This window comes from Saccoglossus kowalevskii, chromosome 11, assembly GCF_978046115.1.
Source record: "Saccoglossus kowalevskii chromosome 11, keSacKowa6.1, whole genome shotgun sequence".
Taxonomy (NCBI): domain Eukaryota; kingdom Metazoa; phylum Hemichordata; class Enteropneusta; family Harrimaniidae; genus Saccoglossus; species Saccoglossus kowalevskii.
The window spans coordinates 14998012-15023779 of record NC_140651.1 but is presented as its reverse complement, the minus strand read 5'-3'; the positions used below and the strand labels follow the sequence as shown (position 1 = coordinate 15023779).

The following is a 25768-nucleotide window of genomic DNA, read 5'->3' as shown; positions in this document are numbered from 1 at the left end:
GTCGATTGGTCAATCTGCAGTACAAGTCTGAGTGCAGTCTGCCCTGCATTACAAACCTATGGTATTAGGTTTTGGAGTCTGGTTTGCACACATGTATTTGAACACATGCAGTGACTATAAGAGAGGCAGGGGAGACAGAAATGATGTTAATGTCCGAAAATGTCACCTGGATCAAAAATATATAACATAAAAAAAATATACCAACTGTAACATGTATATTATTTGATTTATGTTGAGATAATTTTAATTTTTACTAATTACTAATGTGCAATGATATCGTTCAATTAATGCTGTTATATTCTTGGTTTCAGCGTACCGTTGAAAGCTATGTTGACAAACGTGTTGGTACAACATTCGGCCCTCCAGCAGGTAAACACATGACTGTGTTTATTGATGATATCAACATGCCGATTATCAATGAATGGGGTGACCAGATCACCAACGAAATTGTGCGTCAACTGATGGAGATGCGAGGTTTCTATAACCTTGAAAAACCTGGTGAATTCACGAACATAGTAGATATCCAATACATGGCTGCTATGATTCAACCAGGCGGCGGTAGAAACGACATACCGCAACGTCTGAAGAGACATTATTCCATCTTCAACTGCACACTGCCCGCCAATGCCTCCATTGATAAAATCTTTGGCACAATTGGGACCGGACATTTCTGTACAGTAAGTCACAGATTCGTTTGTTAATTCTTGCCTCACCCAATCGGAGATCTGTATGTAATATGGTTGTAGGTAGACTGACATTTCTGTACAGTAAGTCACAGATTCGTTTGTTAATTCTTGCCTCACCCAATCTGAGATCTGCATGTAATATGGTTGTAGGTAGACTGACATTTCTGTACAGTAAGTCACAGATTCGTTTGTTAATTCTTGCCTCACCCAATCTGAGATCTGCATGTAATATGGTTGTAGGTAGACTGACATTTCTGTACAGTAAGTCACAGATTCGTTTGTTAATTCTTGCCTCACCCAATCTGAGATCTGCATGTAATATGGTTGTAGGTAGACTGACATTTCTGTACAGTAAGTCACAGATTCGTTTGTTAATTCTTGCCTCACCCAATCTGAGATCTGCATGTAATATTGTTGTAGGGAGACTGACATTTCTGTACAGTAAGTCAAAGATTCGTTTGTTAATTCTTGCCTCACCCAATCTGAGTTCTGTATGTAATATGGTTGTAGGGAGACTGACATTTCTGTACAGTAAGTCACAGATTCGTTTGTTAATTCTTGCCTCACCCAATCTGAGATCTGCATGTAATATGGTTGTAGGGAGACTGACATTTCTGTACAGTAAGTCAAAGATTCGTTTGTTAATTTTTGTCTCACCCAATCTGAGATCTGCATGTAATATGGTTGTAGGTACACTGACATTGATGAACTGACCATGAAAGTTAATTGTTGAGGAACTCTGGTGATAAAATCTAATGTAAAATCATTTATTTTCACTGGAATTTAATTTTACTATTTTGATGTTTTGAACAATTCACTGGGCGTTAAGTCCACAAACAATGGCAGATAAACAGTTAAATTGTTATTTTAATTTAAAACCTAGTAAAAAAACTGCACCATAAAATCTGCTAAAACAAGTGATATTCCCTCTTCTCTACAGTACTTTAGTCTATTGAGTTAACATTTATTCTAGAAATTTTTCTTTCCTTAATCGCTGTGTCAATGTAATATTTGATAGATTAAAAGTATGAATGAAGTTTATAGTCACATATTATTACATTAAAAATTCAATATATATTTATCATATATCAACTCCTTTCATTGTCTATTTTCAGGAGCGCAGTTTCAGCGAGGATGTCTGCGAGCTGGCTAGTAAATTAGTATCATGTACTCGTAGGTTGTGGCAGCGTACTAAAATCAAGATGTTACCCACACCAGCCAAATTTCATTATGTCTTCAACTTGAGAGATTTGAGCAGAATCTGGCAGGTAAAACTTGATATACGACTAGCTGCTATTGGGTAATAGCAAGGTGAAAACTAGAATGTGTGCAAAATTGCAAACAAAAATATGTGAGACACAAACAGTATGTATGAGGTACGAGTTTTCAAACTGACATGCAAAGGTACGAGTTTTCAAATTGACGTGCAAAGGTACGAGTTTTCAAACTGACAAGCAAAAGTACGAGTTTTGAAACTGACGTGCAACATTCTTGATATGTTGTATGCATGATACGATTGTTATTATGCAGGTCATGATTCAATTTTATGTGAATCAGAACGTCTCTGAATACGCCTATATTAATTTGATATTTGTTTCTATTGTATTCTAGGGTATGTTAAACACCAACCATGAAGTCGTGGTTGACACATCGATTCTGATGGCCCTATGGAAGCACGAGTGTACTCGTGTGGTTGCTGACAGATTCACGAACCAAGAAGACAAAGATTGGTTTGAAAAAAATATTATCAAGGTATTCAATTGACAGAGTGTGTTATTTGTTTTTCTGTTTGTTAAGCTGAATGTCAAAGTGAACTTTTGTCAACTTGTCAGAGTTTTTTAGTAAAAAATGAACGTCAAGACTTGTAATTAAAAAAGTTGTGTCCATTTGGTCCAACATTAAATTAGGCGATTTAGAAATATACCTAAAATTAAGCACAATGTTTTCTCAACATTTTCATGGAAACAAATATGGTTTTTAAATTGTCAAATTTAACAACTTGAGTAGAACATGCCTGACATCATAACAGTAATATTATATATCATGTAATGCATAGACTGCTTTTTACTCTTTATGTTATTTATTTCACTTTTGTATAATATCGTTTTTGTTTTTAGCTTGCTGAGGAGGATCTTGGAACTGCTTTTGCAGAACAAATGGCCAAAGAACCCTATTTTGTAGACTTTCTACAGGATGCTCCCGAAGCCACAGGTATGTTTCTTAGGTTATTCTCCATTTGAGCATTTCTGCCACTTGTAAAAATAAGTTTGATTCACAAAATCTCCGTGTTTTTGTTAGTGTAAAAATTTTTAGGCAAATCTGGTAAATTATAAGTCAAATCAAATTAAATCAAATCATAGGCTTAGCACAAACATTAATAGGTTGCAAGATCAATAAAACATGACCCGATTTGTTGATATGCGTTTAATACTTCCAATGGTGGTTTTATGGCAAATAGGAGCAATGAAAGTAATACAAAAATTTCATAAAGTGAAAATTTGTTCAACTATTTAAAACCATATACCCACTGTATACTGTAAGCCGTTTAATTTTCACTGATAGTAATTATTACAGTTGATGTTTTTATGGCATTGGTGAAGAAAACAAATTAGCAAAAATCACTGTCATTGCATGTTGTAGAATCCATGAGAAATTTTCACCGCTACAAAATTTTACACTGTCTCATGCGAAACTAAAGCAGTTTATAGTAAGGATCAATTAAGCCAGCAGACCAGAAACAGGATTTGAATTATTCTATGAATAAATTATTGTTAAACTATTATTTTAACATTGTAAAATCAGTGGAGGAATTAGCCGCACGTGGCAAAGGTAAAATAGGACATTACTTAATGTAGCTCTCCTGCCTGCAATGATATCCATTTTATACACAACTGAGTTTCTTTTTTTTGAGTTGTATGACAATATTCTATGGTGTGTGTGGTTTACATTGTACCTTTTTGCATGGTCTGCATTTCTCTACTACTTTCACAAATTTTGGAGTGATCTATTGGCTTAGTGTGATTTGTATCATTTTCTACTATCCCCTTGTTTTCCCATGTGTGGGTTGTACCATTTTTCTACTGGAAATAATCCATCCCATTGTTTTCCCATGTGTAGGTTGTACCATTTTCTACTGGGAATAAACCGTCGCCTTGTTTTCCCATGTGTGGGTTGTACCATTTTCTACTGAGATTAAACCATCTTCTTGTTTTACCATGTGTGGGTTGTACCGTTTTATACTGGGAATACACAAGCCCCATGTTTTTTCCTTTGTGTGTGTTTTACCGTTTTATACAGGGAATACACCAGCCCCATGTTTTTCCCCTTGTGTGGGTTTTACCGTTTTATACAGGGAATACACCAGCCCCATGTTTTTTCCTTTGTGCGTGTTTTACCGTTTTATACAGGGTATACACCAGCCCCATGTTTTTTCCTTTGTGTGGGTTTTACCGTTTTATACTGGGAATACACCAGCCCCATGTTTTTCCCCTTGTGTGGGTTTTACCATTTTATACTGGGAATACACCAGCCCCATGTTTTTCCCCTTGTGTGGGTTTTACCGTTTTATACTGGGAATACACCAGCCCCATGTTTTTCCCCTTGTTTTACATGGAGGTATGGTTTTACCAAGTGAAATTAAATCAATACATCACATTAACATTTCTTATTTCTGCACTACCATTCATCTAATGATATGCAAGCTAACCATGCTTTTCTGTGCCATTTTTAATCTCTAAACTATCTTTCTACCTATCTTCTATCGACTTAATCTGTTTGGTGAGTTCTTGGCTTCAGTCTTGCAGCACTTTGTTTGAAAATACACTAATGCCCTCCCTCCCTGAGTTGACTAATTTCTGTTTTTGAATTTCTGAGTGCTAAATGTTTCATATTCATGAATCTATCATTTGTGCAAAAACGTAGTATTAGTGTATAATTGCCATAACTGCTGCATGAATACATTCCCATAAAGTTTGTCTTTTTTCCCAGAAAACAGTAGTACTCGTATTTGCATGTTTCATATATACTTACAAAATTGTCTCACTTCCTGAATTTCCCACATCTAAAACATTCAAAAACTTACTATTTTCAGAATTGTGATTATCATTACATGCTACTGCTGTTACTTGAATATTTTTACATGCATCCTTCAATCTCATGCTATAACTGTATTCAATACTAAAACATAACTGTCATCTACTCACTATGCTTACTGTACCATTTTTCATTTCTATCGTGCACTCTTCATCTCTCACCCAAATGCACACTGACATCATAAACCGCTTTGGTGAGTTTTTTGAGACCAACTCTATGTCATGCGAATATATTTCTATGCATCATATATTATGTAATCCCTCCCTTTTTGTTTTTTGAAATGCCCACCTAGGTAGACCAACCAGTTTGTATCTGCATAACTTCTTCCCTGCCCTGCCCAGTTCCTCACCCATTCATTAAAAAATCAGATATATGTTTCCAATGTGTCATTTACCAAGCATTCATCTTCATTTAGGCTGGAAAGTCTGTCAAGACTGAAAATTCACAGAATCAAAGCATAGTAAATACACTGTCTTTAGATGTCCCATATAATATGGTTTGGTTATGGAGATTGTTAACCACGGAATAGCAAATTTTTAAGCTAGATTTCTTATTCTGAAATTCCATCTGGTTTCAACTGGTACAGTGACAGTCAAGAGCAGATACAAATGGAAATGATTATCCGCCTCTCCCCAATAGTTTCCTGACCTACTTAAATACGAGTTACAAGTGTGCAATATAGTGACATCAAGATGCATATTCAAATACATTAATTGCCATCTTCATTTCTTAGATTTTCACTATTCTGTTTTTTGTGGAAATTTTCTATATATTTATTAGCTTTTCATTATAAGTGTCTCAACTTTTCCATTTATTGGCAATTTTTATCACAACCCAGATGGTCATATATCATCAGTTGATTCCTGACTTTAAAGTATAAGCATAATCACATTGTTTGAGAGAAGTTAATCATCACAGTGTTTATTATGGGTTATTATGGAGCTGTAGTTTGATATTGGTTATCTGAAGCAGCATTCTTTTGTGTGTTACAATATCATTTCAAAAACTCTAGAACAATACCATAGAGCATATTGTTAATGAAAATTGCCTTTTTTTAAATAATGCATGTTAACAAAAATGACTAAATCAGTCACGATATATAATTTCGTCTCTATTTCTCAAAGAACTCTTAGGAAGGAGTGGTTTACAGCATTATGACAAAATAGCCGCCTTTCAATAAAATTCAACTTTTTATTCCATGGAAAAAAGGATGATGACTTTATCTTTATATTGACTGGGGTTAATTTATTACAAAATGAATAAATTCACAGTATTTTCATTTATAACTGGGCTTCTACTTTAATAAACTTATGAGAAAAGCTATATTTTCCATCACATTTTTTTTTTCAAACTGATCTAAACACAGAAAGGTATAGTATCCCTGCTTGTTGAAGAAGCTATTAATGTCTGTTGATTATTAGAAAAAGATATGATATGTGCTCCTTTTTTTTCTCTCCAGGTGATGAACCAGATGACGCAGATCTAGAAGCACCAAAGATATATGAACCAATCTCCTCGTATGAGCAGCTTGAAGACCGACTAATTAATTTCATGGCATTGTATAATGAAACAATCCGAGGTGCTAATATGGATTTGGTTTTCTTCAAAGATGCCATGGTCCATTTAGTGAAAATCTCCCGTATTATTCGTACTGCACGAGGCAACGCTCTGCTTGTCGGTGTTGGTGGTTCTGGTAAACAGAGTTTAACCAGACTGGCCACTTTTATTGCTGGATATAAGAGTTTCCAAATCACCTTATCCAGGTATTATTGACATTTCTTTTGTTCATATTTATATACAACAACATCAAGGCTAATTTAGGTAAATCCATTGATGTTCAGAAAAGGTTGTTATGGTCCGATAGTATGCATTTAATTCTTCTTAGTACATGAAAGTATATACACCAACTTGGCAGGAAACAAATTCTTCACTTGATGCTGAAAAATTAAAATTTACAAAGTTTTCAGATGTCATAATTTGAGACAGTTTATGAAAGCTAAAATCAACAAAAGCCACAGAAACAATTTTTGGAATTAACCAACTGGCAAATTGCATGAAAAGTAATATTGAAGTGGTGTACTGTATACGCTTCATGTCATGAAGGTCAACAACCTAAATAACTTTGTAATTTATGTACTTTTGAATTGTACCCATCAGCTCGGGTTAATTTGATTTATTCAGTCAGGTGACTATATGTGCAAGTCAGGTGATTATGTATGTCAAGTCAAGTGACTATATATGCAAGTCAGGTGATTATGTATGTCAAGTCAGGTGACTATATATGCAAGTCAGGTGATTATGTATGTCAAGTCAGGTGATTATGTATGTCAAGTCAGGTGACTATATATGCAAGTCAGGTGATTATGTATGTCAAGTCAGGTGAATATATATGCAAGTCAGTTGATTATGTATGTCAAGTCAGGTGAATATATATGCAAGTCAGTTGATTACGTATGTCAAGTCAGGTGACTATATATGCAAGTCAGGTGATTATGTATGTCAAGTCAGGAGACTATATATGCAAGTCAGTTGATTATGTATGTCAAGTCAGGTGACTATATATGCAAGTCAGTTGATTATGTATGTCAAGTCAGGTGATTATATATGCAAGTCAGTTGATTATGTATGTCAAGTCAGGTGACTATATATGCAAGTCAGTTGATTATGTGTCAAGTCAGGTGACTATATATGCAAGTCAGGTGATTATGTATGTCAAGTCAGGTGACTATATATGCAAGTCAGTTGATTATGTATGTCAAGTCAGGTGACTATGCAAGTCAGGTGATTATGTATGTCATGTCAGGTGACTATATATGCAAGTCAGGTGATTATGTATGTCTAGTCAGGTGACTATATATGCAAGTCAGTTGATTATGTGTCAAGTCAGGTGACTATATATGCAAGTCAGGTGATTATGTATGTCAAGTCAGGTGACTATATATGCAAGTCAGTTGATTATGTATGTCAAGTCAGGTGACTATGCAAGTCAGGTGATTATGTATGTCATGTCAGGTGACTATATATGCAAGTCAGGTGATTATGTATGTCTAGTCAGGTGACTATATATGCAAGTCAGTTGATTATGTATGTCAAGTCAGGTGACTGTATATGCAAGTCAGTTGATTATGTATGTCAAGTCAGGTGACTATATATGCAAGTCAGTTGATTATGTATGTCAAGTCAGGTGACTATATATGCAAGTCAGTTGATTATGTATGTCAAGTCAGGTGACTATATATGCACGTCAGTTGATTATGTGTGTCAAGTCAGGTGACTATATATGCAAGTCAGTTGATTATGTGTGTCAAGTCAGGTGACTATATATGCAAGTCAGTTGATTATATATGTCAAGTCAGGTGACTATATATGCTGAGTCAGGTGACTATATATATGCCAAGTCAGGTGACTATATATATGCCAAGTCAGGTGACTATATATATGCCGAGTCAGGTGTCGATATATGCTGAGTCAGGTGTCGATATATGCCGAGTCAGGTGACTATATATATGCCAAGTCAGGTGACTATAAATATGCCGAGTCAGGTGTCGATATATGCTGAGTCAGGTGTCGATATATGCCGAGTCGGGTGACTATATATATGCCGAGTCAGATGACGATATAAGTCAGGTGATTCCCAATGCCATATGCTATAAGTTACATTAATAATTTTCACTTATTTTTCACCATTTCAGAACGTATAATGTAGCTAACCTGATGGATGACCTCAAACACTTGTATAGAGTGAGTGGTCAACAGGGTCAGGGTATCTCATTTATATTTACTGATAATGAAATTAAAGACGAAGCTTTCCTTGAATACCTCAACAACGTTTTATCTTCGGGAGAAGTAAGTCTATTTTTCTGAACTTATCATCCATGTGTTGTTTTTGAGGATGTAACAAAAATAAGAGGAATAAAAAAAATAACCAACTAGTCAACTTTTCTAATCTTTCAATTATTTTTTTCTATATTTTTTAAAACATTTTGACCTGGACTTGTGAGTAATTATGTAAATTTTGTTCAAAATTAGCAAAATACACATACATGTAGATGTGCAAACTGTTGTGAAAAATTTGTGGTGCTCAAAAGGGTAAATCAGCATTTTTGAATCAGCTTATAATAAAAATATGTCAAAAAATTAGTTTCGAGGTGATTTTAGATTACAATAATTTGAAAGTTTGCTATTAAACTAGTTGACAGGGTTAGTACATTAATGCATGAGATTCTGATAAAATATACATAATTATGTTGGAGCAGCTAAATTTGTAGTGAATTTTCAGCTGATTAACTGCTTAAATTATTGTAATTTTTGCATTCTAGTTTGCTTGTTGTTGGGATTCTACAGCTATTTGTATATGTCATCTTTCATGCTCATCTGTTCTTGTCATTGTCAGGTTTCCAATTTGTTTGCCCGTGATGAAATTGACGAAATAACAGGTGAATTAATTCCAATCATGAAGAAGGAATACCCCCGACGGCCACCAACCAATGAGAATCTATACGATTATTTCTTGACCCGAGTACGTAATAATCTGCACGTAGTGCTCTGTTTCTCACCAGTAAGTATAAAGTTCTTATTCTTATTTTCATAAAAATGGACAATTATGATCTCCCATGCCTATATTAGGCAAAACTGCCTGTGGTTGTCGTGGTTGTACCAGTCAATCAAACTTTTGAGTAAATTATGTCTTTATATGCTGTGTTTATGTTGCATGGGACCCACATTTTGCATGGGAACCACATGATGTATTCCTGCATCCACATTTCTGTAACATCTAATTCGCAATGCATGCAACCACCCACTGTACTTACTACATCATTGTCTCTCTTCTGTAGGTTGGTGAAAAATTCCGTAATCGTTCCCTTAAATTCCCTGGATTAATATCAGGCTGCACGATGGATTGGTTTAGCCGCTGGCCAAAGGATGCTCTGATTGCTGTGTCCAATCACTTTTTATCTAATTATGATATAGTATGCACTGATACTGTGAAGAAGAGTGTCATCAACACCATGGGTGTTTTCCAGGTCAGTATTCAATGAAAGCAAACGTCTATCTCCTGTCACTTTTGTAGTTATTATTAGAAATGTTTATAATTTTTGTAACCTTTTCACCACCAGAATTTCTCGCCCAAATTTGTTTTGTATTTTTCAATATTTCTGGAAATGAATCATAATTTTGGAGCCAACAGACAAAATTTGAGTCAATTTTCACTCCAAAAATGTGGCTGTTTTTGTCCCAATCTTCTGAAGGAAAGTGCAGACTATAGAAATGTTTTGTGAATTTGTGATAAGAGGGAACTGGCGGTGAAAATATTAAAATAATACTTTTTGTTGGATATCTGATACATGTTGGTGCTTCTTGCTGTACACATTTAAGAAATATTTATAATATGTTTATTCCATACTATATTTCATTCTTAAAGCGAGAAGGTCGTCATGTGTGCACGCGAGAGAATTGAGTCCCAGATGACGATAACAACACTAAAAACGCAAAGGCTCATGGGCAGATGTTCGTTTGTAAACAATGACACGCTATTGCCATCTGACACATCTGCAGATGACGACTTCATCGCTTTAAACATATATAAGAAATATATAATGTACATTTCCACACAACCAGAAAACTTAACATCTAACAAGAAAAGAAAAGATTTTACTTTTCTAGTGTGACTAAATAAGGTTGATTTTTTATTCTTCACTAGGATCTGGTAGCAGAAACCTGTATTGATTACTTCAACAGATACAGACGTCAGACTCATGTAACTCCAAAGTCTTACTTATCCTTCTTGGAAGGGTACAAAAACATTTATCAACAGAAACGAGATGCTATTGGCGTATTGGCAAAAAGAATGGAAACAGGCAAGAATGGTTTTTGTAACGTTTTGAAATTTTTTCAGAATCAAAAGAAACTGATTCTAATAAAAAGAAAATTCTTTCTCACAACACTAAAATTGTTTATGATCACCAGGTCTTGCCAAATTGGTAGAAGCAACAGAATCAGTCAATGAGCTCAGCAAGGAACTTGCTGTGAAAGAAAAAGAACTGGCTGTGGCCTCCAAAAAAGCAGACGCAGTGCTGGCTGAGGTGACAGTGAGTGCACAAGCGGCAGAAAAGGTCAAAGCCCAAGTACAGAAAGTGAAAGATAAAGCCCAAGCTATTGTAGATGAAATTGCTGTAAGTTATTGTTATGTATCGTGCATGATGTGTTCTTGCAATATAGCGTTGCGTTGTGTAGAAAAATAGACAAAGTCAGAGTTCTGAGAGATCCACTTTATTGCAATTCGTCAGAGTACATTGAAGTCAAAACCAGAACTACTCCCTCCAAAAAATCTGGTAGCTTGGAGTATTTGCATAATGTTGTCAAAATAGAATACATAACTATGATTGGCTCAATTCAAAGTGGAAGATTCCACTATCATAGAATACATAACTGTGATTGGCTCAATTCAAAGTGGAAGATTCCACTATCATAGCAACAAGTAATTAGTCTTAGTTACAAGGTCAAAGGCTATAGATTGCAACATTAAATCAATAAACAAGATACAATGTAATACCATGTCATACAACATGGGTAAACAGTAGAAATCTGAACCAATGCATATAATTTTTAAATATAAATTTTTAAATGTTGATTATAAAGGAGCTCTCAGCGATAGTAATGATCTGTTCTTGTTAAAAAATTGTGTATGTTTCATGGCCACTATATGATTAATGTCAAAAACAAATACTGTATATGCGTTATTAGAAGTGCATCAATATCATTTAATTTTTATACTCCATTTAATTGATAATACTTATTTGCATAGATAGATATTTTATTTGACACAAAATTTAGTATGAATGAAATAAACAACATACAATTAATCAATGGTCAAGAAAAACACAAACAAAACAATAGACTAAACTAAAGCTTAGAAATAAAATCAATAAATTTTCCCAAGCAATTGACAATGAAGCTATCTTTAGTGCCTAGCAAGCACTTGAATTTCTCATGAGTTGATAACTTGCAAATGTTGTCATCATAAATTGCTAATTCAGCTTCAAATTTAGTATGAGCTTGTACAATCTATTTTTACATACGAGTAATACTTGAAATGCATATATAAAACTATGACTATTTTATTTTTAATGCTGCTATATAGGCTGATAAAACAGTGGCATTGGCTAAGTTAGAGGCTGCTAAACCAGCCTTGGAAGAGGCTGAGAGAGCTTTGGAGACAATAAAGCCAGCTCACATTTCCACAGTACGTAAGCTGGCTAAGCCACCGCACCTGATCATGCGAATCATGGACTGTGTATTGCTTCTGTTCCAAAGAAGGTTGGATCCAGTGACACAAGATCCCGAGAGGCCATGCTGCAAACCATCCTGGGGCGAATCACTGAAGTTAATGAGCAGTGGTGGCTTCTTACAGGGTCTGATGACATTTCCAAAGGTAAGTATTACCGATAAGTGCTTATTTAATATATAAAAAAGTTGCCTAGTAGACAGATAATTAGGACAATTCACGAAAGAAATGTAAACCATGTTCACAAAATGAAATTAAAAATGAGTTACATATTTTCTATAGGAGTTTTGTAATTACTATGTCTGCCCTTTTTTCAATTGCAAGATTGTGATTACTGAGACAAGACATGGATATTTTTTGTCCAACATTTGGATTTCCTATGATGGAATGCACATGCTCAGTAGTTCAAAATTTATATTCAGTTTTAACTTATCTAATAACTGAAGATACTGTACAGAAAAAAAACTTATTTAAACGATGTATATTATTTTTCATAGGATTATATTACTGCTGAGACTGTTGAATTAATGGCCCCTTATATTGAAGCGGAGGATTACTCAATGGAAACGGCTAAAAGGGTGTGTGGTGATGTAGCAGGTCTTGCCAGTTGGACCAGGGCTATGTCGTTCTTTTTTGGCATCAACAAAGAAGTACTACCATTGAAGGTAAATTAATTGCACTATATTTTACCATATTTGATTTATTAAGTCTCTTCTCCAATGTTTGCTACAGCTATATTTTAAGTACACCAAATCTTTTATTATGACTTCCCCACAGTTCATTTCTTCATATTAGAGGAGGAAGTGTTCTACAAACCATGGTGAACCATACTCCTTGCTTTAAAAAAAACAAACTCTTTTTAAGTTTTAGGCGGTTGTGCAATTAAAAACAAAAGATTTTGATCAGTGGCCACAAGAGGGCCACAAAAGTGTCATAACATCACAAAATTTAGAGAAATGATCATGTTGTGTGTGTACTAAGCCATATGACGCTATGATTACCCCATAGGCTAATTTAGCTGTTCAAGAGAGCCGTTTAAATGCTGCTACAGCGGAGTTGAACAGTGCCCAAGCTCAGTTAGATGCGAAACAGAAAGAACTGGATGCTGTGCAAGCACAGTATGATGCCGCCATGGGAGAAAAACAGGTAATTTCATCTCACATTTTGAAATCTTGTACATTTTTTTCCCATCAAAATGTGGATGCAATTGTACTTAATTTTCCAATGGCTACAAATCTTGTTCAAAAAAAAAATATGGTGGAAATGATAATTTCTAGCATTTTGAGGTTGATTTATGAATTGCAAATTTTCTCATGATTATCGTCATTTTACATGTATATTTTGCCTTTAACTGAATGTTTTTTTACGTGTTTTTTTATGTTTTTTTTTTTTGCAAGGCTTTACTGAATGATGCTGAGAACTGTCGTCGAAAAATGTCCAACGCTACAGCGTTGATTGAAGGTTTGGGTGGTGAGAAAGTCCGATGGACTGCAGCCAGCAAAATGTTTAGTGATCAAATAAACAGGTAAATTAAGAGATGGAAATGCTATTTTCTGTAAAGTTGATTAGTTTATTATGTACGGGTAATCGATTAATTAATATTCATCCAAAAATGTTGTGTACATTCATTGCAGTTCAATCTAGATTATTATTATACTTAAAATTTCTAGTATTTTTGCAAGGCAGATTTTTAAGTTTATGGGTCAAAGCGATTGCCTAAGGCATAATGATATGAAAAAATCATTGTCAGCATGGAGACAAGCTCTTGATTTATTGCGATATATTGTTGCTTAGCAACACTTTTTGTAGTTTATCTTTTTTTCCACAGATGTTATGTAACTACCATAAGTGATCATCTGTTTCACAGTACAGTTTTTGTGATGTTGTTTTCAATGTCTTATTTCAGACTTGTGGGTGATGTTTTGTTAGCCACTGGTTTCCTATCCTATACTGGACCTTTCAATCAAGACTTCCGTAACCAACTTCAAAAAACCTGGAAAAGAGAGATGGTATCATCCAAGATTCCATTTAGTGATGTGAGTCATTTGATTAGATTGCTACCATATTTGTTCTTTTAGAAGTGCATCTCTAATAGAAGCTCATTTACTGTATTTGCTTTCCTACTGAGTGATACCTATTTCTTCTAACTGTCTTCACTAAGAACACTAGGATCCAAATTTGTTTCTCTAGTTTTGACAATTTCACAGGATTTTCAAGTGATTTTGGTGACAAAAAGGAAGTCCAGACTTTGTCAGTGTACTTTTTTATTTATTCGCTTATTCCTATTAAATTTTATATCAATATTCATTTTTTTAATGTGATTAATTAAAATAACAAACAACCAATGTTTGTATATTTCATTACAGGATATCAATTTAGTTAGTATGCTGTCAGACCCTGCTACGGTTGGGGAATGGAATCTTCAAGGGTTGCCCAATGATGAACTATCAGTACAGAACGGTATTATTGTAACAAAAGCTACTAGGTTTCCATTATTGATTGACCCTCAAGGTCAAGGGAAATCATGGGTCAGGAATAAAGAAAAAGACAATGAACTGCAGGTAGGATTTGTTTCTTGCTTATTGACTATTTGTTTATCCTCATCAGTGTGCCTCCTAACATGACTGATTTTGTTGGGATCAAAACGGAACCCAAAAAATCAAGATTGAATAGCTAAGAGGGTCGAACCGCAAACCCTTGACCCCCCCGCCCAACCCTGAGGTTGTGCAGATTGTAGTTACGGAAATTATAATGCACTTGTAAAATATAATAATATTACTTTGATGTATTTACAGATAACAACATTGAACCACAGATATTTCCGTTCTCACCTTGAAGACAGCCTGTCTCTTGGCAGACCTCTCTTAATTGAAGATGTTGGGGAAGAATTGGATCCGGCATTGGATAATGTGTTGGAGAAGAATTTCATCAAGACTGGTAGCACGTACAAGGTAAGACGCACGGTTCCAGATTATAGTAACATCTTTTCATTTTCAATATGCCTCTATCATAGTTTATATCATAGCAAAAATGAATTCCATAGTGTTCTATGAAATACTGTGGTTTGAACGAGATAAAAGAATACAATTTATTTTGTTGAATATTATTTGTGAGATTATGTACCAAAATGGCATTTATAGAAAGCTTACTTCATTTGCTTATATAACCTTTTCACAACTAGACTTCCTCACCCAAATTATTCTGCACTTTTGGGCTTCTATTCTTCAATATTTCTGGAAATGAACCCTAATTTTGGAGCCAACAAACAAATTGTGTGTAAATTTTCACTTTTTACTCAAAAAATTTAGTTATTTTTGTCCCAATCTTCTGAAGAAAATTGCAGACTATAAACGAGACTATTTTGTGAATTTATGATGAAAAGAGGGAACTGGTGGTGAAAAGGTTATTAATAATATTCAAAGCAAAAACAAATTTATAGCAGGGTAGAATAAATGCATTCCTTATTTTACAGGTGAAAGTCGGTGACAAGGAGGTTGATGTCATGGATGGATTTAAAATGTTTGTAACAACTAAACTGGGTAACCCAGCTTATACTCCAGAAATAAGTGCCAGAACGTCAATCATCGACTTCACTGTCACCATGAAAGGTTTAGAAGATCAGCTGTTAGGTATGGTCATCCTAACAGAGAAACATGTAAGTATATTCTATCACTCTAGCATATTGTTATTCATACTCTTCAATTCTGCTAATATTTTTAAATTAAAAAAGTGTTTACAACCAGTTGGCTTCTAACAGGATCGATTTTGTTTCAATCTTTTAAAGTGGAATTCTAAAAATCAGTTTAGGTCAGCTTGGTGACTATTTGGGAGAGAGATCATCAAATAAAAATATTGTATGTGGTTGTATGGAGCTTCTGAAGTCACAATCTAAGCTGTTATGACAACTGTGTTCTGTTCTTTTTATTTTGTTTTTAAAATGTAAATTTCTTTTTACCAAATTAAAAAATTTTCAGTAAGATAATTTTGAAATTCACTATATTTTTTTATGTGTCAATAGTCCAACAGAAATGACTAACTAGTTTCGGCATAAAGTCGGTGTGTGTAATATTCACCATAGAGGGCGCACTGCAAACAAGTAAGGTTTATTGCTCTAAAACAAGTTTGGTTACCTTGCATTTTTTTCCAGTCACAGAAAATAATTGCTGTATCAAAAATATGTTGGTTGCATCTTTATTAAATTCATCCTTATGTTTCAGATGATTCAGTCATGTGATGACATATTCGATGTTCAAAACCGTTAACTAAAAAAATACAAACTCAGTTGGCAAAACAAGAAATACAAGCTTGGCAAAATCAAAATATTTGTTGATCACTTGAAAGCAGTTCGTGCTGAAAATACAAAAATGTTGATACAAACAAAATCACCCGTAGTAATAAAAACCATAACTCTTTTAACAGGAATTGGAAGCGGAGCGAGTTAAACTGATGGAAGAGGTAACTGCAAACAAACGTAAGATGCAAGAGTTGGAGGATAACTTGCTGTATCGCCTCACAAGTACGGAAGGCTCGCTCGTGGAGGATGAATCCTTGATTGAAGTGCTTAAAGTCACCAAAATAACCGCCCAAGAAGTTAGCGAGAAACTGACGACGGCTGCTGAAACTGAAATCAGAATAAACACAGCTCGTGAAGAATTCAGACCTGGTGAGAAATTATTTTTGTCGTTAATAATATTATTGAAAATTAAAAAGTTAGCAAATATTGATGATTATTAATCATAACTGGCAGAAATTATTCTTCTATCATATGATCGGAAATACTGGAAATATTTTGTATTTGTTTACAGTTGCCACCCGTGGCAGTATCCTATATTTCTTGATTGTTGAGATGAGTATGGTGGACGTCATGTATCAGACAGCTCTGAAGCAGTTTTTAGGAATCTTTGATCTATCCATGGCAAGGTATGCACACAATTAATACTCTAATACGCAAATTTTGAAAAGTAGGTGATTAAAATCCTAACAATTATGTTGCAAGCTATAAAGAGTCAGCTAATTTTACTACCTGTCACCGTTTTGAGAAACGCTATATACCGGTATATCTACTTTACTTGTCATGACTTAGATTTTTTTTAATTATTTCTTCACAGATCAGATAAGAGTCCAATAACAAGTAAACGTATTGTCAATATCATTGAGTATATGACATTTGAGGTGTTCAAGTACACTGCCCGAGGACTCTACGAGAACCATAAGTTCTTGTTCACCTTGCTGCTGACGCTGAAGATCGATTTACAACACGGCAAGATTCGACTTGAAGAATTCCAAACCTTGATTAAAGGTGTGTCTCAATCTTGAGTGATAAAATTGGTGTTACAAATTGAAAATGATTTCTGGTCCGCAACGTCAATTTTTAAACTTTTTGGAAAACGGTTGTTTAAGGTAATGAGGGGAAACAGAAATTTCAGCTATTCAAAATTATATCCTGACTGTCGGCAATTTGACACCCTTTGTGTTCAATTTATGACTGGCAATGGTCGTTCAGCTTGGTCACCTTTATTGTTCAAAAGTCAACTGTGAGTGTCTGACTCACAACACCCACACAGTGCATGAGATGTGGAAGGTTTTGTGAGATTATTGAAAAGTATTTCTTAAATTATCTGAGCTTGAAAAGTCCCAAAATAGGTATGAAATTTGATGTGTTAATTGAGGCTGAAGGGAAACCTGCTCACACTAAATTTTATTTCTTTAATTGCTCAAGGTGGTGCCGCCTTAGATCTGAATGCAGTTGAGCCGAAACCCAAGAAGTGGATCTTGGACATGACATGGTTGAATCTTGTGCAATTAAGCAAACTGCCCCAGTTTTCACAGATTCTGGGCCAGATATCCCGTAATGATAAAGCCTGGAAGGCGTGGTTTGATGAAGATGCCCCCGAAGAGGCCATTATTCCGGACGGATATTCCACATCGCTGGATACATTCCGAAGGCTCCTACTTGTTAGATCCTGGTGTCCAGATAGAACCATAGCCCAAGCAAGACATTATATTGCAGAATCACTAGGAGCCAGAGTAAGTAGTACAGCACATAACTACATGTGTCTTCTTTCTATTAGACAGCACACTGTGACATCATTTGTTTGCAATTTTGCCAGCCGTGGGACATGTCTTATAAAAAATATCAAATGATTTAGACCAGCTCGCAATGTACTTATATAAATTTTCTTACAATAATTTGGCTCATCTAGTAGTTATTATTTTTGTTGAAGTTTTTATAGATGCATTAATTATTAATTTTGCTGATGAATAAAACCAGCTAAATTAAATCTACATGAAAATGTGAAATAACAATAGAACTAATTCTTTTCCGTGACAAATTTGTGAATTAAAACACAGTGCATATGCTCAAAACATCAAAGTAGTGAAATTAAATGAAAGTGGTTTTACAGTAACCATTTTCTTTATTTTGTTGAATTAACTGTTTTCTTTATTTGTACTTTGTAGTATGCGGAGAGTGTGATATTGAATTTAGAAGCTATGTGGGAGGAGAGTACTAAGCGTACACCTATGGTTTGCTTGTTATCTATGGGATCAGATCCTACAGATAACATAGAACGTTTAGCCAAGAAACAGAATATGCGATGTCGCACAATAAGTATGGGTCAAGGACAGGAGGTGCACGCACGCCGACTCGTTTCCTCCTCCATGGCGGAAGGTGGATGGGTACTATTGCAGAATTGCCATTTAGGTTTGGATTATATGGATGAACTTCTCGATGTAGTAAGTTGTATTTTATTATTTACTGCACCAAAATAGCTACATAGCTTGCAGTGTTGGCTGTGCATTTCTCAAATCATTAAGTGATTAGAACAAGTTGCATCAAAGCAACATCAACAGGAGATTTCAAACTAATACTGTAGGAGTTGTTGAATATCCATCCAAGATTCACTTTTTTTTCAATTATTTAATTCAATTGCAACTCAGATCGCTGACATGCTGTGATTTAATTTTGATTACAGACTTTAACCACTGAACAAGTCCATGATAAATTCCGTGTATGGATCACCACTGAAGTCCATCCCAAATTCCCGATTAACCTACTTCAGAACTCTATCAAGTTCACCAATGAGCCTCCCCAAGGTGTCAAAGCTGGTCTCAAGAGGACCTATGCAGGTATAACGCAGGTAAGAGTTTCACCATGTGTGTCTTTGTAATAGTTTTACTTGTCAATGAATAGGTGATTTTTCACATGCTAGATCTTGGGATATGTGAAAGGTGTGGATCTAACATCTGTCGCAAATATCAAATGATTTAATTTCAAACTTTTTATAGTTCTTTTTTTTCATCCAAATTGACTATTACCAGTATCAAATGTGTATAGTATATTAGGAGTGATAATACAGTCAAACCTGTCTATAAAGGACAGTCAGTGGACTGAGCCAAACTGTCCTTTATATACAGGTGGTCTTTATATGGAGGTGGCCTAATTTATTCATGTAATCATGAATATTAATTAGGGTGGGAATTTTAAGGGAGATCATCAGCAAAACAAACCTACAATGAATTGGTCTTTTTAATAAGTCACTCATTTTCATCTGGATAATTACACAGCTTTACTTTTTTACTACAAATTATATCATGTAAATTCACTGAAACCAAGTGATTCTGCCCATGGATTCATTGGTGTATTTAATGCATAAGAACGATTGTCAACGATCGGCCGCATTGGTGTTTCAGCTCGGACTTTCACACTCTCGCCATGCAGTCTTATTCCCCAGCCCATCACAGGCGGTAATCAGTCCCATCGTTAGTATTGTCGATTGTACACTGTGACAAAATGCACAGGCAAAGTTGCCGTGTTTGAAAAAACAAACAAACAAGCATTAAAAATGAAGAAGCATTGGTAATAAACAAAATTTACCAAACTCGTAACGATTGCTCCAACTCTCGGCGTTGAATCAGAAAGTCAAACGAACCGGAAATGAAACACGATGATCGTACACGCAATTTTACAGTTATTTGTTGCAAGCATCGACGCATCAAAACTGCCCAAACGAAATGATTTTTTCTCGAATTATCGATATTACCGTTTATAAAAAAAGAGGATCAAAATAGAAATCATTTTTCGTTGAGAATAACCCCGAGATGACCCCTCAGTTTTGCCCATGCGCTAGCTTCATTAGCATAATTTATAACGATCAACAACAAACAACATGGCGGCCAAAATAGCTCGGATTTTGCAATCCCGCGATGAGAACGAAATAGCGAATGTTTTATTATTTTGTTCGGGTATTTCATGTCGACAGGGTAAATAAAACATCTCTCATTTAATTAAACTGGTTCATTTTTCTTGTTTTCGGGACGGGAGGAATGTGCTCTTCATGTGCGAGACAGTCCACAGAAGTGCCGCTGGCCGGCTGGGGATCGATAGTATACCGGGGTAGTACCGATCGGAAACAAGCTAGTTTTTCATTTCCAACTTTGAATGAAACTGTTTTAATTTGTTGTTAAAATCTTTCCAGTCTTCAGACGTTACATTCAGATGATATTCAACTGTTTTTTGTTTTTTTTTACTTTTTCGCAACTTCACAATCCAAGTTGCGATTGTCACCCCTGTCTACAGATTGCGTACTCGGTAATCTGAACGTAACATATGGCCACTTTCCTGTTAGCGATTCGCAAGTAGCTATTGTCTTTTTGCTGAGACCGTCTGATGGACATGTTGGTGGTCGTTATACAAAGGTTAAAGTGTGAATAGGTCTACAATAGGGTGGTCGCTGGTCGCGTTGGACAGGTGGTCGCTATATCCAGTGTCTTTAACGTGTAAATTGTGAAGGGACTGTACTGAGGTGGTCGCTATGAGCAGGTGGCCGCTCTGCACAGGTGGTCGTTAACACAGGTTTGACTGTACTAGAAAAGAGGTGTGCAATTGTTGAATCCCACACAATTTTGTTATGCCACTATGGTGCTATGACATTGGTTTATCCTGTTTTTGTGTTAGATTTCATGCATAACACAGGATCTTGCAGTAAACGGAAAATAATCTATTACTGTAAAGGGGTTACTTATTCACTGGGTTTTAATGTTGCTTATTTCACTTACTGGAAAATGCGCTAAATTAAAACCCAGTGAATATGTAAAATTTAGCATAGAACATACCATCTAAATGATGAAACCATGAATTTAAAACCTATTGAATATGCCTGAAATGGTAAATCAGCGAAATTTGAACCCAGTGAAAATTAGTCATTTTACAGTACTTTGCTAATGACTGAGTTGGAGGGGCTGCAGTGTGATTTTTTTATGGTAGTTGCAATGTTGAAAATTAATATTTTAATGTTTTCTCACTAATTACAGGATCAGCTTGACATCAGTAATATGCCCCAATGGCGCCCCATGCTCTATGCTGTTGCCTTCTTACACACCACTGTTCAAGAGAGGCGTAAGTTTGGACCGTTAGGATGGAACATCCCTTACGAGTTCAACCAGGCCGATTTCACTGCCACTGTACAATTTGTAAATAACCATCTAGATGATTTAGATCCAAAGAAGGTTGGTTTTATTCATTTATATTTAACTTCTTACACAATCATTAATATATTCACTACACCTGGGTTTTAATTATTGTTTTTTTTTCATCAGAAACAATGTAATTACAAGTTATACAACTATTAAAATCTAATTAATAATAAAACCAGTGAGTTATAGTGATTCTGATAAAGACTGAATATAGTTCGAAAGAACTGATCATTTCTGTGGCCCTCACTTCATTAACAATTATCCATGCATGTAATGCAATTCTATAAATATATGTTGGGATAACATCAGATTACTTAACTGTGATATTTTAAAAGTACATTTCCCACAATTTTATAAATAAATGAAATAACAAATAAATAAATGTGAATAATAATTATGACAATGGCTCATATGACTTCTTTTTGATGATTTTAACTTGACTAGTCGCTATATCTTTGCCAACTTGCAGCTGTTTTACAAATATCAATCTCAGGAACCACGCAACTTAGCACACATGAGTTGCTGTTGGATTATACACAGACCTTCTCAGTTTGGTTGAAATTGTGCATATTAATTACCTAATTTGCATAATATTTCATTTGTACGTTATAGAACAGTATTATTAACATCAACGCTTTTAATTTGTGCATCTGAAAGAGCAGAGCTATAACCCTAAATTTGAATATTTCCTATATTTATTTCCAATACCCTTTATAGACGGGAGTTCTTTTTGAGTTTCTTCGACTAGTTCATAATCTTGGCATCTTTGAAAACAATTTTTTCACTGACTTTTCAAATGAGATTGTAATTATTAGTTTGGTATTTTGTCATTTAGGGAGTATCGTGGAACACTGTACGTTACATGATTGGTGAAGTACAGTATGGTGGTCGTGTGACAGATGATTTAGACAAACGTTTATTGAATACTTACGCCCGTGTGTGGTTTTCTGAAGACATGTTCAGTGATAAGTTCAAGTTCTATACAGGTAAGTTATCTATGTTCAGCTCCTGATCTTATTTATTGAAAAATATAAAATGTTTGAAAACAAAATATGAAATATGCAATTTTTATACTGCTGTGTGACCAGTCTGCTCAGGAATTGAGCGTAGAACCTCCCTGATGCGAGGCAAATGAGATATCCACAGTACTCACTGCTCAGGTAAATGTTACACGAGTTCCTCAATGTTGCTACCTGGGTTCTCAACATGAATTCCCTAGTTTTTAGCTTTAGTTTAGCTTCTCGTTGAAAAAAAAAATACATTAGTGGTTGTCGCATCAGACCTGTGATCGGTAGACGCAAGTTTAAATCTGTTGGGGAACCTTGGTTAAGGTTTGCAGGTGATTGTGGTGGACACCCAGATAGCACATTAAATTGCCATAAAGATAAGATACTCACACAGTTTTTGCAAGTACCGGTAGTCCCAAACATAGAAAATGATTTTTGTGGCAAAATGCAGTCAGTGCTGGCAATTTGCACATAAAAAATTAAGACAGTGACATTCAATATCCAGAACTGTTGAAATTGTCGCTTGAAAAACAAAAAACATTCTGCATTGTGTAATGTAATATCTGTTATTGCAGGTTATGTAATACCTAAGTGTCGGACTGTTGATGAGTATCGTAATTACATCCAAGGTAATCTACCACTAGTTGATTCACCTGAAGCATTTGGGCTTCATTCCAATGCCGATATCACATACCAGACTAATATGGCCACTGAGGTGAGTATTATGCTTCATTACTCTACAAGCTCCCAAATTTAAATAATTAGTTTTAAAAAAACAGTTTTCAGAACACAAAATAAGTGGTTGAATTTGTTGCAGCAATAGTGAAATATTTGTTGTGAATACTGTGTTAAATTATATATTCCATACAATCTTTGTTCAACTTAATAATTACATCAATTATAATTTTTCAATGCATTTTAAACAAGCACTATCATCAAGTTATGATAGAATAAAATAGTGTTGAAACCATTAGAATAATTGTGGCCCTGCAATGTAATGCTCAAATTGTCGGTGCATATTTTAGTGTGAACATTTCATTCTTAATCATTGTATCTTTGACCCATGGTTGTCATATGTGTATTTCAGTGTCTGGATACTATTGTCAGTATCCAACCTAAAGAAAGTGGTGGCGGTGCTGGAGAAACAAGAGAATCAGTTGTATTCAGAATTGCTGATGAAATGTTAGAGAAGCTACCAGAAGACTATATACCTCATGAGGTAAGGCAACAAACTCGATACTAAATCTTAGCATTTGAAAATCCATTCTCATAACTGAGTGTCCTTGCACAGCTTTGTTTTTCCCAAGTAAGTATTGATCCTGCATTCAAGCCCTCATCTGTGTTTTGAAAATCTCAGATTAGATCATACCCAAAACCACACTTGCTCAAGGGATTTTCAAGAGTAAATCTATGGAAATTTCTGTTTTTAAACATAAGTCACATCATTTTTCCATGGAAAATCATTTCCACTTTCTAAAGTTAAGAGTTAAGAAAGTTGAGAGATTGTAGAAAAATAAATAAAATGCCCTATAACTCCGTTGAGAAGAATACATCATTTGTATCATCGTTTCTTCTGGTGACAAAGTGGTCTTGTGACATTAAATAAGTGACATGAAGGCCATTCAAAACATTGATATCATTTTGATCTGTAGTCGTGGTATGTTTTTGAGAGATATTACTGTAATGTAGGTGATGAACACAATTTTTTGTTTGGACGTCATTGCTTTCAACCTGTAAGTCATTTTGATGTCACAAGAGCACTCTGAAAGCACGATTCATAGTACACCATGTACTATGACGCTCAAAGCATTAAAGCTGTTATGTCATGCATTTTGTTTTTGATGACATATCAACGTTGATATAATGACTGAAAACATCATTGTTAAATAACTTTGTTTATTTTTTCCTCACAGGTGAAAGCTCGTCTACAGAAGATCGGTATGCTTAACCCTATGAATATCTTCCTGCGACAGGAAGTAGATCGTATGCAGAGAGTCATACAAACGGTCCGTAGCACGTTGACGGATCTGAAATTAGCGATAGACGGTACTATCATTATGAGTGAGAATTTGAGGGACGCTTTGGATAATATGTTTGATGCCCGAGTACCTGCCATTTGGAAAAAGGTAAGTTACAGCATTTGTGTACCGTAAACACTTTAATTTTAGTATTTAATCATATCTCTTGAGTTTTATTCACATAATTTACAATGAAACAAAGAGTTCTGTTGTAATTTACATGTTCACATGGATTTACTTTGAAAGATTACACTAATCAATGATAATAGTGAAATTAAAACTATATGAATAATTAATGCATTTACAATCATATTTTTTGTGGACAAATTAAACCATAGCAGGTCTTGTACCATCAGAGATAAGCTGTGAATGCTATAAAGTGAACAAAAAAATTGGCTCTTGCAATTCATCTACGACTAGAACTAGCAAAAGTGTATTCTGGAAAAGATTCTGAATAATTGTTTTAACAACTATATGATACATAGCTTGTCCATACCTTGCAATAATAAATAAATAATTTATTTTCCCATTTGCAGATTTCTTGGGAATCTACCACCTTGGGTTTCTGGTTTACAGATCTTATTGAGCGTAATAATCAGTTTGTAACCTGGTTGTTTGATGGACGTCCACATCATTTCTGGATGACCGGATTTTTCAATCCTCAGGTATGTGATATTAATTAATTAATTTGCATACCTAAACATTTGTTATCTTTGGCAGCCATTTTGAATAAATTTGCATATATAATTGAAGATCATAATCACAAAGACCTTAAAATTTGCATGATGTTAATCTTCATTTATTGTTCCTACAGGGTTTCTTGACAGCTATGCGTCAAGAGATTACACGTGCCCATAAAGGCTGGGCATTGGATAGTGTAGTGTTACATAATGATGTTACAAGACACATGAAAGAAGATATTAGTTCACCACCTGCTGAGGGTAAGTACACCCCTAATTTCCAGTCGCATAACAAATCCTTTATAAGGGGTTATAAACAATATTTGTCAAGCACTGTACAATATTTATGCTTTACTGTTGTGAGAAAAAAACATTGTTATATACAATTTCACATTGACATACAATTTAAATGTTATTATGCAGATTCATCCTTTCTTTCTACTATCCAACTATAACTAAAATTTAGGAGGTACCCCCCCCCCCTCTATTAGAGACCTGATAATCTCTCCAACATAAAGTGGTACAA

General features: G+C 34.9%; 1 protein-coding gene across 1 annotated transcript in view; it reads left to right on the top strand.

Annotated features, from left to right (window-relative positions):
• Positions 1-25768, top strand: part of LOC100373093 (dynein axonemal heavy chain 8) — a 98194-nt gene that overhangs the window by 70035 nt on the left and 2391 nt on the right. Inside the window, exons 45-76 of the mRNA XM_085504905.1 lie at positions 312-677; positions 1802-1954; positions 2298-2438; positions 2804-2897; positions 3489-3515; positions 6238-6541; positions 8471-8624; positions 9172-9336; positions 9614-9802; positions 10480-10636; positions 10746-10951; positions 11920-12210; positions 12561-12728; positions 13072-13209; positions 13461-13588; positions 13970-14099; positions 14430-14624; positions 14859-15014; positions 15536-15718; positions 16483-16726; positions 16869-16983; positions 17172-17362; positions 17783-18090; positions 18523-18798; positions 19038-19202; positions 21376-21570; positions 22373-22523; positions 23120-23259; positions 23632-23763; positions 24458-24670; positions 25099-25227; positions 25377-25503. Coding sequence (XP_085361031.1) covers positions 312-677; positions 1802-1954; positions 2298-2438; positions 2804-2897; positions 3489-3515; positions 6238-6541; positions 8471-8624; positions 9172-9336; positions 9614-9802; positions 10480-10636; positions 10746-10951; positions 11920-12210; positions 12561-12728; positions 13072-13209; positions 13461-13588; positions 13970-14099; positions 14430-14624; positions 14859-15014; positions 15536-15718; positions 16483-16726; positions 16869-16983; positions 17172-17362; positions 17783-18090; positions 18523-18798; positions 19038-19202; positions 21376-21570; positions 22373-22523; positions 23120-23259; positions 23632-23763; positions 24458-24670; positions 25099-25227; positions 25377-25503 — 5731 coding nt within the window. The remainder of the gene's footprint in view (positions 1-311; positions 678-1801; positions 1955-2297; positions 2439-2803; positions 2898-3488; positions 3516-6237; positions 6542-8470; positions 8625-9171; positions 9337-9613; positions 9803-10479; positions 10637-10745; positions 10952-11919; positions 12211-12560; positions 12729-13071; positions 13210-13460; positions 13589-13969; positions 14100-14429; positions 14625-14858; positions 15015-15535; positions 15719-16482; positions 16727-16868; positions 16984-17171; positions 17363-17782; positions 18091-18522; positions 18799-19037; positions 19203-21375; positions 21571-22372; positions 22524-23119; positions 23260-23631; positions 23764-24457; positions 24671-25098; positions 25228-25376; positions 25504-25768) is intronic.